The 12,824-nt window shown below is 37.2% G+C and overlaps 2 protein-coding genes across 2 annotated transcripts in view; one reads left to right on the top strand and one right to left on the bottom strand.

The window, feature by feature from the left end:
- The window catches only part of LOC135081443 (nucleolar protein dao-5-like), a 190,512-nt gene that overhangs the window by 168,204 nt on the left and 9,484 nt on the right, over positions 1-12,824 (bottom strand). The gene's annotated exons all lie outside the window — the stretch shown is intronic.
- LOC135081451 (IDLSRF-like peptide) overlaps positions 1-12,824 on the top strand; it is a 123,815-nt gene that overhangs the window by 107,785 nt on the left and 3,206 nt on the right. The window contains exon 3 of the mRNA XM_063976145.1: positions 5,025-5,153. Coding sequence (XP_063832215.1) covers positions 5,025-5,153 — 129 coding nt within the window. The remainder of the gene's footprint in view (positions 1-5,024; positions 5,154-12,824) is intronic.

The following is a 12,824-nucleotide window of genomic DNA, read 5'->3' as shown; positions in this document are numbered from 1 at the left end:
ATGACTGTGGGGCGTCCCGCGCACTAGGCAGCCAATCTGGTATATGAACACTCTTGGTTACCTAGTGCGCGGGGTCCCTAAGTGCTTGTACTCGTAGGTACTTGTCGCACTAACTTTGTCCCCAGTGGAATTTGTACCCACAACCTCAGCTCTTACTATTGTACAATTACATGGATCACCACTCACCAGACTAAACGACCATTATTTTCAGTCATCATCGCAACATTAGGCACCTCAAAGCCATTATAAAACCTAACTTTCCCTCAATGAAATATCACACTAAAACCCAATTTCCGCCCACGAAGCGACATTCCCGAAACAGACCGTACTATATCTTAATAAGGACTGTCGCCTCAGTCTCATTACGGGACGTCTCCCGAGAAACACTCCATTACGTACGCACTGCGTAATATCCACGGCAATTCTTTATTGTCACAGTGTAAAGAACACCGACGTGAGTTGTAACAGGTGAGTTGTGACATTGTCTATTTTTTGTACCTTATCAACTACTAGGGAGCTTGTAACAGTGCGCGTTTTTTAATTCAAGTCTCGAGATAGCAAATACGCGCTGTTGCTAGGTTTAAAAAAATCGAGAATGTCACAACTCTGCTCTGTCACAACTCTCCTCGGTCTCCCCTATACGAGGGCTGATGATTCGTTGGTAACTTGTTTTTGGAGGTAAAACTAGTTTAATTTTTTTAAATTAGGCAAAAATAAAAGCTCTACCTTATATCATGTGAATTATAACTACACGCACTACGTAATATCCACGGCAATTCTTTATTGTCACAGTGTAAGAAGGCCAGATGATTCGCTGCTACCTACTTGTTTTTGGAGGTGAAACTAGTTGATTGTTTTCAAATTAAGCAGAAACATAAGTTCTACTATCTCACTCATTTGGCCTGCCGGACTTCGTACCCAGTCAATTATTAACGTAACATGAGGTGTCAATTTCGGAAAATGGCGTAGTAAATACGGATCCCCAACTTTTTGAATATGTTTTATACCCTAGTTTATCAGGGATAATCACAGAATAATGTAGGATCCTGATGCAAACAAAAAATCTAATCTTTCTTTTCTTTAAAATAATTTAGGTAAGTAGTAAGGAATACTTCACATTTTAAAAACTACTAAACATACTCGTATTATATCGGAATAGCACATAGGTTATTATTTTTTTACTTTCTATCAGTCTCTATCAAAATCTACAAATCGCGTTACAATCTTTAAAGTAGACCGAACCTAAGTCTCCCAATCTCCTTCGATACTTTAATCAGATCAGCCGGATAAGAAGCCTCATGGACTCAGAGGCTTATGAAAAAATCTTTCCAATTAGTACAAGATTAATCTCCGTGATCAAAGTAAGGTCTTAACTCGTATCTAACGAGAACGACTCTCGGGGGATGATAGCTCCGCTTCAGGTAAAAGAAACGGCTTCATTCTTAGGGCAGGGGTGGATTTAGGGCAATCCGGGCTTATAGGTACTATGGAAAGTCCTCTGAAAGAAGACCTCAATCATCGATGATTTGACATAAGCGTTGAGAATTGAGATTTTGGTCACAATACTCCCAATTTTTACGCATTATTTAGATACGTAAAATATTTACATATTAATATAAGTATGTTATTGACTTTGGGAGTAGGTAAAGTGTATAATGTCCAATGTTTTTATTGATATTAGAGATTGTTTCAAAGCCCTTGCTGATAAAGCCTCTTTGAAAAACTTGTCTGGTAGATGAACAACAGCTTTTAATTTCACAGGTCTAGAGTAGAGATTATGTGGTCGAAAACATTAAGGCTTAGTTGCACCACCTAACTTTGACCATAACTGTAACGATAACCGGTGCTTTTTGTATGGAGTTTGACATATTTTTGACGTTTGTCAAAGTTAAAGTTAGATGGTGCAACACAGCCTAAGTAAATATAACCTTATCGTCACATGACTATCTGAAACTTTATCAAGAACCGATGAAACTGGCCCTTGGACTTCTCAGTCCGGCCCTGCGTACGATTAGCAGAAAATGACCAATCAGGCCGTAATGGGGAGGGAAGTATTAATGTAAGTAATTATATTACTTGGTCCAGACATTAATGTAATATTTTCCCTTACAAAAGGTTGATAAAGTTCGGAGAGAGGTCGATTAAGACATTATTGTTCAAGAAAAAGACGTTGAGGTAGGTACTTATTTACTTATGTATATGTCGCAGTTGGATTGTATAATCTGCCGTTTTACATTACCACTAGGCATTTTACATTACAGCTCTGTTTTGTAATACGGAGGTTCAACGTTTAGGCGGATTGTCATTGCGATACGTTCTTCAATACGGCGGCCCACGTTTAGCCGCATCGTACTATGTACTATTTAGATTGTAGGTAGGGTGACCATACTTACAAAATAAAACAATGTATAATGAAAATAAATTTTAAGACAGATGTTAAGAATTATTATCTTCGTTACTCGTTACTGTATACTAAATAATATATTTGGCTTCAGTAATTTTTTGTTACTTATTTATAAATCACAAGGGATAGCCTGTTTGATATGACACGCTGTTTTACATTACGGCTAGCCGTATTGAAGAACGTTTGGCGCCGAATACATTCCGGCGGATTTTCATTCAGCCGTATTCAATCCGGCTAAACGTTAAGCCGCCGTATTACAAAACAGAGCTGTAATGCAAAATGCCTAGCTGTAATGTAAAACGGCGGATTATACAATCTGACTGCGACATATAGATAGATGATTATTAGGTACATTGTATGATGAATGATATTCTAAGTAATTACAGGAAAATAGAAGATAATATTAGTAGATAATTCTGTTAGTAAATAGATTGTAATAAATTATTTTCTTAAGTAGTTTAAGGATAAAACCTAATGAAACAACTGTGAATAAAACTCACTTATTTTAGATAATTTGAACTTAACAAAACTCTACCTTAAAAACGATATTATCGAAACTCCGCGCAAAAAGAATGTTTGATATTTTAATAGACTGAAAGACCTCTTACTTAAATGAAATTTAAAGTCTGCCTCACTTCAAAATATTCAACATAAGTAATTTAATTTGAAAAGTGAATTAAAATTAGTATTCACATAAAGCCGAAGTAAAAACCATCCTGCTTTTAAATATTATTTTAAAATATCTTGACATTTCAATTTACTTAAAATATTATTGCAAAGCATTTTGCTTTAAGAGGACTCAATAGATGACCTCGTTTATCTAGTGCAGCCCCGTAGCGTTATAGTAATTAAATTCAGTAATATTACGCCCATCGAGTTTGTTATTGGAGAAGACAAACTTCCACGAAAAGATTTTTAAATTACACGTTTGTCATCTACATGTACACATAATATGACTGTCACTTTTAGTAGGTTGTGTGTTCTGGGGACGCCTGTGATGCAAATAGCATGCACGCCGAGTCAGCTAGTCAATAAGATTAATAATTCACATAATTCGATTAGATTAGGCAATCGCAGTAGCTACCTATGAAAACACTAGGTAAGTACCCACTTTTATCGACTTAAAAATCTATTGATTCTGTACCAAAACGCATTCATTAGATCATTACATGGATGCGATATTTAATTTTGTAGCTATACTTATTTAGATACGTAGTGTTATTTTGAGTCATATGGTCATGGCTACAATGTTGGATCTCTACCGTCTCCCCAAAAGCTATGTGCTCGATGCCCGAGCGTAATACCATTAAAATCTCCAATATACTCCCCGTGGGCATGCTCTTGTAATTATCTGACAAAGGAATAATGTTTTAAAATGATTAACTAAACTGATATTAAGCGCATCGTGCGGTGTGGGGGAATAACCACTAGAGGGTAGAAAAAACCTAGTCTCGAGTTCATTTTAAAGGTCAAAGTTGTTTGAAACTTCTTCAAATAACGGGTAGAAGTTTATCTTTTCGTTTTCGATACCTTTAGGTATGTATTCTTATGGGTGTTGTAGAATAGTGTTGTAGTTAACATCATGTCATCTTATTTATTCGTAAAAGGTGATTTACGATAGTCTGAATCCTCCTTTACCGACTTAAACTAAGAATACTCTCTCTATAATAACAAGTAGGTTACTACTCTAAAGACTCCATTTTGATCCAGCGGAAAAAGAGTTCGCCTCCCCAAGAGAACATAAAATGAAACCTACATAATTAAGAACGAAGTAAACACGCAATTAAACATGTTAAAATTACCCTAAAATATGTCACTAAATCACCCCTTTCGGCCAAGTCACCCACGTTTCTTGAAACCGCGTAATTACATTTGATACCTATATTACGAAAGCATTAAAGCCACGCATAAGTTCAAACACAGTTTCTTGGAAATGTAATTTAACTCAACAACATTATAATGTGTACATAACGCATAAAAACGGACTGGAAGACGTAGCGTGGGCAGGCCTCCTATTAGGTGGACCAACGATCTGGTGAAGGTCGCGGGAGGAGCCTAGATGCGGGCAGCGCAGGACCGTGCATTGTAGAAAACCTTAGAGGAGGCCTTTGTCCAGCAGTGGACGTCATTTGGCTGAAACAAACGAGCGAACGTATAAAATTAAATAATACTCACATGATTGTTCAGTGGAAGCTGCTAATCGTTTAACTTTATTACATACCGCATTATAAAACTACTTAAGTATTTCCAGAAGTTCAATAAATCTAACACCTAGCTACATCCAGCTAGACTCATCCAGCCGTGTAGCATGTAATGTATTAGATACTGTATCAAGTGAGTACATAGGCACGAGCCCGCTGCTCGCTGCTCGCGCGTGGTTCGCAGGGAGATCGCAGCGACCCGCCGAGTGGCGGTATCACTGCGAGCACAAAGGAGCCTCGCAGTAGGATCCAGGAGCTCGCAGCCAGATACGCGATGACCGTGGACGAGCCGTACTCACTTGAAGGTTGGTTACGTTACATGCTACGTTACGTGCTACATGGCAGGTGAGTATCCTGCCTTCGGATATCATGGCTTCAATTAGTTTACTGAATCTGATTATATCTACCTTCTATTCCAGAGTACTGCCACCCGTACGAGCCGTTCAAATGCCCGGTGGACGGGAACTGCATCTCCATCCAGTACCTCTGCGACGGAGCCCCAGACTGCATCGATGGGTACGACGAAGACTCCAAGCTTTGCACTGCAGGTTGGTTATTAAATTACATCTTAAAGTCCTTTGACTCAGCCTTCAACTTAAACTAGATTAACTATCGATAATATACCACTTAAAAAGGAAAATACTTAATATAATTTCAGCTCAAAATGAGTCAAATTAAGCTTATAAGATTAGTTGTGTTATTATTGATGAAGCTAAACTTGACTAACACCTTAATCTGTCGGATTAAAACATCCCCGCCATTTTCTACCGACGAAGGCATATCCAACTAAACACTATAGCGTTTTATTTGATATTAGATGGTACTTTAGAGCAGGGTTTCCCAAACTATGGGTCGCGACCCAGTGGTGGGTCGTGAGCGAACATTGAGTGGGCCCTGCGTGTAGAACGACACACCACCCCTTCCGATCCAACCGCTGGGCAGTGAGTCCCGAGTTTGGGAACTTCTATTAGACGAGTCGTAGCCCAGACAACTTTGGGAACCACTGCTTTAGAGCATAAATGAAGTCATAACATTGATCACAGTGTTCTATCTAAAATAATAATAGGTGTAGTCGACTACGGTCGCATTTTATGTAGCAAACTGCGTAGTACAGAGACAGACTTCGTAGCAAAGCTCGTAGCGTCGTAGCTATGGAACGTCTACGCATAAAACCGTAGTCTTGTTGCGTGACTACGAAATAGCTACGCGACAGTTCGTGTAGTAAGGGTTTCATGTTTCACAATTGTATCGTTGTTTTGATCATTATAAACGGAAAGTAAAGTAAAAGATAACAGTTTTCACTATGAAAGTAATTCGTATTAATGTATTTTACATTTATTACTTTGTAAAACAATTCTAATGAGTGAAGGCGATCTACGAGTATAAAACTTAATTCAGAATACAAAATGATACTTATTCATAAACCTACCACAGACAGAAATACCTACTAACTTAGTAAGACTAGTAATGACGATTTCTACAGTGGTATTTAAAACAGTAAATTCGAGCGAGCTTAAAATGTTAAAAGCAACACATTTTAACACACCCTCGGGTGTAAATAGTACTCCAATGTGTTACCGGAGTTGCTATACAAAAATATACCGCAAGCATGTAGTTACAGCACTTGTTTACTTTTATTGCGCCATTCCGCCTCGCTGTTACGCTGTGAAGTAAAGAAACCATCGTTAAAACAGTGTTAAGTCGTAATCCGAACGTGTTGTTAACTGGCCGTTAATTTTGTTAACACGTACATTGTAAGTTGATAGCACATCAAGGTACACTGTGGCACCTTGTGTAGTTAACTTAAAAACATCTAGAGATAAGCAAAAGAATTTTTAAAAGAAATAACTTTCTTGTTTAAAATATATAACACATCTAAGCATACGATCATGAAGATTACCCTTAAGCATACGCGCGATCATGCTACCCTTCAAGTACCTATGAATCGTGACGCATTTTTTTATGCATAACAAGGCAGGTATTTGACCACAATCGCACCTGGTGTTAAGTGGGATGCAGTCTAGGATGGTACATATCTGCCATGTAAGTGTCTATACATACACTCTCGCCTTGAAAAGGCCCGGATTATGTCTTCGGGAAAGACAGCAGCAATGGTCTCATGCGACCACTTAGGGTTCCACGACCTAATATTTAATACTACTGTGATTAGGAAGAAACAGATATTCCTGCCCGTTAAGCAGGTATTTAAGTACCCTCACGTGGAAATAATTTCAAGCCTTTCAATTTACCAACTAAAATTCACCTCCCTAGCGTACCGACCTATCTCCGTGTTTGCCTTTGTGTGGGCACTAAACAAACTGCCTACATAGAATAATGAGGTGTATTCTAGCAAACCTTGTTCCCAGAATAAGTGTTGACGTAATAGGTAACAGGTACGTTCAGGTACTGTAGTTCACAGTAGGTATTTATATTAGCAGGAAAAAAATGTTTGAATTATATGGTAGAAAAGCCTATAGTAGCGACCCGGAATTTATAGAATATGTAAAAAAATACTCAAAAGTTTTTAAACAAGTTTGTACTATGGCAAAATCTATTTACATACGTGACAAAATTAAAAACTCTGGCAACAAAATTAAAGCTACTTGGAATTGTATTAATAAAGAAACTTGTAGAATTATATCTCGGGATGACACATTCGCATTAAAAATTGATAATAAGTATATTAAATGCAATGATAAGGTAGCAAACGCATTCGAAGGTTACTTCTCAAATGTACCAATCATAACAACAAGCAATCTTAATTCATGTTCATATCAGGCAATGTCTCTTCTCGAGGGTTGTGTTGATGTTTGCAATAGTCCATTAAAATTTAGACAAATAGACCCCATAGTTATTATAAAAACTTTCAAAGAACTAAATATAAAAAAGACAGAGGATATATGGGGCATATCAACAGACATAATAAAACCCATCATTCCTCTTATAGCTCCCCATTTAGCTCATATCTTTAATGAATGTATTAACGAAGGTCAGTTCCCTACCCTGATGAAACATAGTAAAATCATACCATTATTTAAAGCAGGAGACAAAAGTGACCCATCCAACTTTAGACCTATATCGATACTACCTGCGCTCAGTAAAATATTTGAAAAAATTATTTTCAATCAACTACTGTCTCATTTTAACTTAAATAAACTGTTTCATGAAAAACAATATGGGTTCACAAAAGGGAAAAGTACGACCGATGCAGGGGTTGCTCTTATCAAACACATTTTCGATGCTTGGCAGGAGAAAAAAGATGCTATTGGTGTATTTTGTGACTTATCGAAGGCGTTTGACTGTGTTGATCATCAAACTCTGTTATTTAAGCTAGAGCATTATGGCGTATCAGGCAAGGCCTTAAGCCTATTACACTCTTACCTCTCAGACAGATTACAAAAAGTAAATATTCACGGAACTAACTCTTCGGGCGCCCCCCTAAAAATGGGAGTGCCCCAAGGCTCAATACTGGGACCATTGCTCTTTCTGATTTATATAAATGATCTACCTTTTTATTCAAAGGACCTTTGTGAGATAGTATTATTTGCTGATGACACTTCTTTAATTTTTAAAACTGACAGGCGTCAGGAAATATTTGACGACGTGAATAATGCTCTTTCCAAAGTATTAGACTGGTTTACAACTAATAATTTGCTATTAAACGCAAAAAAAACTAAATGTTTAAAATTCACTATGCCTAATGTCAAACAAGTTAATACTAATATTACAGTAAATAATGAACGCATTGAACTGATAAACTCTACTGTCTTTCTAGGTATTACCCTAGACTGTAAATTACAATGGGGCCCCCATATTGCTGCCTTGGCGGGAAGACTTAGTTCAGCTGCCTTTGCGGTGAGAAAGATCAGAAACTTGACTGATGTTGAAACAGCAAGGCTTGTATATTTTAGTTATTTTCATAGTATTATGTCTTATGGTCTTTTACTGTGGGGCTCAGCAGCAGACATAGAATCAATTTTCATTTTACAGAATAGAGCTGTCCGGGCAATATACGGTCTTAAACCACGTGACTCGCTTAGAGAAGTTTTTAAAGAAATCAATATATTGACTGTGGCTTCGCAATACATATTTGATAACATTATGTATGTCCGTAAACATATACATTTATTTACTAAGAAAAGTGACGTCCACTCATTTAACACGAGACATAAAAATAAACTTGCTATTCCATCATTTAGGTTGCATAAGATAGGTAATTCATTCTTGGGGAAATGTATTACCATATTTAACAAAATACAACACAACCTTGTTGAATTGCCAATAGACAAATTTAAGATACATATAAAAAATACCCTTATGTCCAAAGGGTACTACAAGGTTCGAGACTACACTCGCGAGCAAAAGTATGGAATCACTTACATGAAGTTGTTTCCACGCGATCTTGTGTACTAACGAATTTGTTAGTAACAAAAAAAGTAGCACCATTTTAAAGATTAAACTTTTAACTTTAAATTGATACCAAATTCATTTAAATCACACCGGTATTTAAAAAGATATCCCGGCTGATGTGAAGAAGTAAGAAAAAAGACATGTACCAACTGTTTGATACGTCGCGAGTTGCGGCCTATTTACCCCCTATAAAAGCACGTGTTTTCGGATTTTTGTGTTCACACGTTGATCCATACACATCTCGGCTTCTTTTGACACTTTACCTGGGATTCTACACCTACAGATGCAGCACAAATCGTTGCACTGTTGCAAGAAGGGCTCAGCCAGCGGGCTGTCGTACGTCAGCTCCACATAAGCCAGTCCTGGGGTTCGAAAGTTTTAAGACGCTTTTGGGAGACTGGTGGCTTTATCCCGAGACCAAGTTCTCAACAGCACCGGTGCACATCGCAGAGGGATGACCGTTTTTTCATGTCAACCTCTCTATGAAATCGTCATTTGACTGGTATCGACGTCCAGCAAGAGCTCAGAAATGTTCGTAGGATAGCTGTTAGCGAGTGGACAGTTCGTCTAAGATATGAGCAATAAAATTTGACTCCAAATAGGCCTGCCACAGGCTGGAAACTGACGGCAGGTCACCGACAAGCACGCTTTCAATTAGCTCGCACTCGGAAGGCGAGTAATGGAGGCGAGTTTTGTTCTCCGATGAATGCAGACTGTTTTTGCAGTGCAGCAGTCGAAGAGGTCGGGTCTATAGACGGCCTGGGGAGCGATTTGTGCAGTGCTGGTTCGCTAAAACATTGGCTTATGGGGGTGGCTTGCTCGACTTCCCATCGAGATGTGTAGGAGCAAATTGAAAGCGTGCTTATCGGTGACCTGCCGTCAGTTTCAAGCCTGTGGCAGGCCTTTTTGAAGTCAAATTCTATTGTTTGGGTCATTCTACGAAGAGGCCGTTTTTTTGTTCAGGTGAAATTACTTGTAAAATAATTTGTCTTCGTTTAGTTATGAACTTCTATAAGCAAAAGTGTACTTAGTAGCTTCAAAAAATATGTGAAGAAACATAAAAGACATTTGTTTTATTAGATTTTTTCTGCCGACAGTATGTGACATATCACGCTCTGTCGACTGTTATGAACACGGCTTTTCATGTTTGCATACCTGCAAAAAAAACCCCGTTCATTAAAATAGGATAACAAGTCGTGATTAGTAAACCAGACATACTCAAGACTATATCTATTAAATATCAATAAATTTAGATCTGAAAATAAGAAACTACCGACGATTCTACAACTGTTATAAGATTTTTGACACACCTGTCGACTGTTGAAGTTTCTACCAAAAGATGAAGAAAATTTAATGGTGGGAACATTAATTTATATTTTATGACAACCCCTTAACCCACTTGTTTTTGTACAGAGACATTTTTTTCTGCAAAGAGAGTATTGCACCAGTAAATTATATTTTAAGAGTGGTTCTACATCATCTCAAAGTTGAAGTGTCACTTCTAAAAGACATATAATTAAAATATGTTACTTATTAGAGATGTTTTTATCACATGCCCTTGTTCAAATGTGGAACTATTTACTGTGCCTAGATTATTTACAATCTAACTGCAAAATTAAAACCACAATTTTCAAATTACTTCAAATTGTCATTTCTGTCTATGTCACACTTGTCTATGGTTTTGTCGACGGAAATGATATATTCATGCTTTTAATATTGTTTTCAATTCCTGACTCAAACAGAAGGGTGTTTTATTGTGTGTGTGATATGTACGTATCTGTCTGTGACATCGTGGCACTACAATTATCCATGCTTCCGTCTAAATTATTAAAGAATTTTAAAATAGCGCTATCAGACAGAAACATGATTGTTTAACTTTTTTCTGCCAGTTATGCATAATTATTACGACTTTAGGGCTCGATATTTGGTCAAATCTATCAAGAGAGCGTTTCGTTCTTTGAAAATTATTCAATAAAAACATGATTGTTAGCAGTGAGAAATTGAAAATGCAATTACTTTTTATAACATGAAACATTAGTGATTTCAAAATAAAAAAGAGTAGTTTGTGATTTTTTTTGTGCTATATTTTTACTTTTTTTTATAAATTTTATTACAAAATCGGTAGAACGAAACGTATTTGTTGTGATCGCTCTGTTAATATTGCCATGCATGAAGATAGCATGCAACATTTTTTTTATTTATATAAAACACTAGCTTTCCGCCCGCGGCTTCGCCCGCGTGGAATTTTGTCTGTCACAGAAAAACTTTATCGCGCGCGTCCCCGTTTCAAAAACCGGGATAAAAACTATCCTATGTTCTTTCCCGGGACTCAAACTATCTCTATGCCAAATTTCATCAAAATCGGTTGCGAGGTTTAAGCGGGAAAGCGTAACAGACAGACAGACAGACAGAGTTACTTTCGCATTTATAATATTAGTTGGGATTGGGATTTCTGAGACTCAGTTTGAAGTGTTTGACGATCTTCCTAATTTCGCAAAACAAAAACGCATTCATTTAATGTCATCGTCTAGTGATGAGGCTATTTTTTGATTCGTCGACAGAAATGATTTATTTTCTGACGACATTGTTTCTTATTTTTTTATTTCTAAACTATTGATTACCTTGAATTATTTGAAACTGAGAACTAGTTTTTAACGTTAAAGGCTATAATATTACGGCTTGATTTTGTTTTAATTTTTATATTCTTAGGACCTACAACACAAAGTGTCACATTTGTCGATTTTAAGGTCACTTCTGTCTATCTCATTATTTAAAAAAAGTTCATTTTAAAATTGAATAATTAAGTTTGATCTCTGTCGTTATTTTTTATAAGATTCTTTATGTAAGACAAATATTTTTGATACCATAAATAATTAAAAAAGTGGATTTTACTTTTTTTTTCTTTCCACCTACCCTATCGTAGAATGACCCGTTTAGACGAACTGTCCACTTGCTAACAGCTATCCTACGAACATTTCTGAGCTCTTGCTGGACGTTGATACCTGTCAAATGACGATTTCGTAGAGAAGTTGACATGAAAAAACGGTTTTCCCTCTGCGATGTGCACCGGCAATGTTCAGAACTTGGTCTCGGGATAAAGCCACCGGTATCCCGAAAGCGTCTTAAAACTTTCGAAACCCAGGACTGGCTTATGTGGAGCTGACGTGCGACAGCCCGCTGGCTGAGCCCTTCTTGCAATAGTGCAACGATTTATGCTGCTTCTGAAGATGTAGAATCTCAGATAAAGTGTCAAAAGAAGCGGAGATGTGTATGGATCAACGTGTGAAAGCAAAAATCCGAAAACACTTGCTTTTATGGGGGGTAAATAGGCCGCAACTCGCGACGTATCAAACAGTTGATACATGCCTTTTTCCTTACTTTTTCACATCAGCCGGGATATCTTTTTAAATACTGGTGTGATTTAAATGAATTTGGTATCAATTTAAAGTTAAAAGTTTAATCTTTAAAATGGTGCTACTTTTTTTGTTACTAACAAATTGGTTAGTACACAAGATCGCGTGGAAACAACTTCATGTAAGTGATTCCATACTTTTGCTCGCAAGTGTATATTGATGACAAGGATGCGTGGTCAGTTCAGTCTGCACATATTTGATGTACTTAAATTTGACTATTCTTACCGTTAGATAATTCCTGGCAATAAGTGGTGACTGAGTTTGTTCCGGCGTTTCTTCTCAGCACTTGCCATATGTTCGTCTCGAAGCGCTGGTAGGGCCCAAAAGATAAGGAGACATGTAAAGTGCCCCATAAGGGCTACCTTTTCTTTTTTTATTATTTTCTATTGACGTTCA

This window comes from Ostrinia nubilalis, chromosome 20 (assembly GCF_963855985.1).
Source record: "Ostrinia nubilalis chromosome 20, ilOstNubi1.1, whole genome shotgun sequence".
NCBI classification, from domain to species: Eukaryota; Metazoa; Arthropoda; class Insecta; order Lepidoptera; family Crambidae; genus Ostrinia; species Ostrinia nubilalis.
The sequence above is the reverse complement of the archived record's forward strand: the minus strand, read 5'-3'. Positions and strand labels throughout refer to the sequence as shown.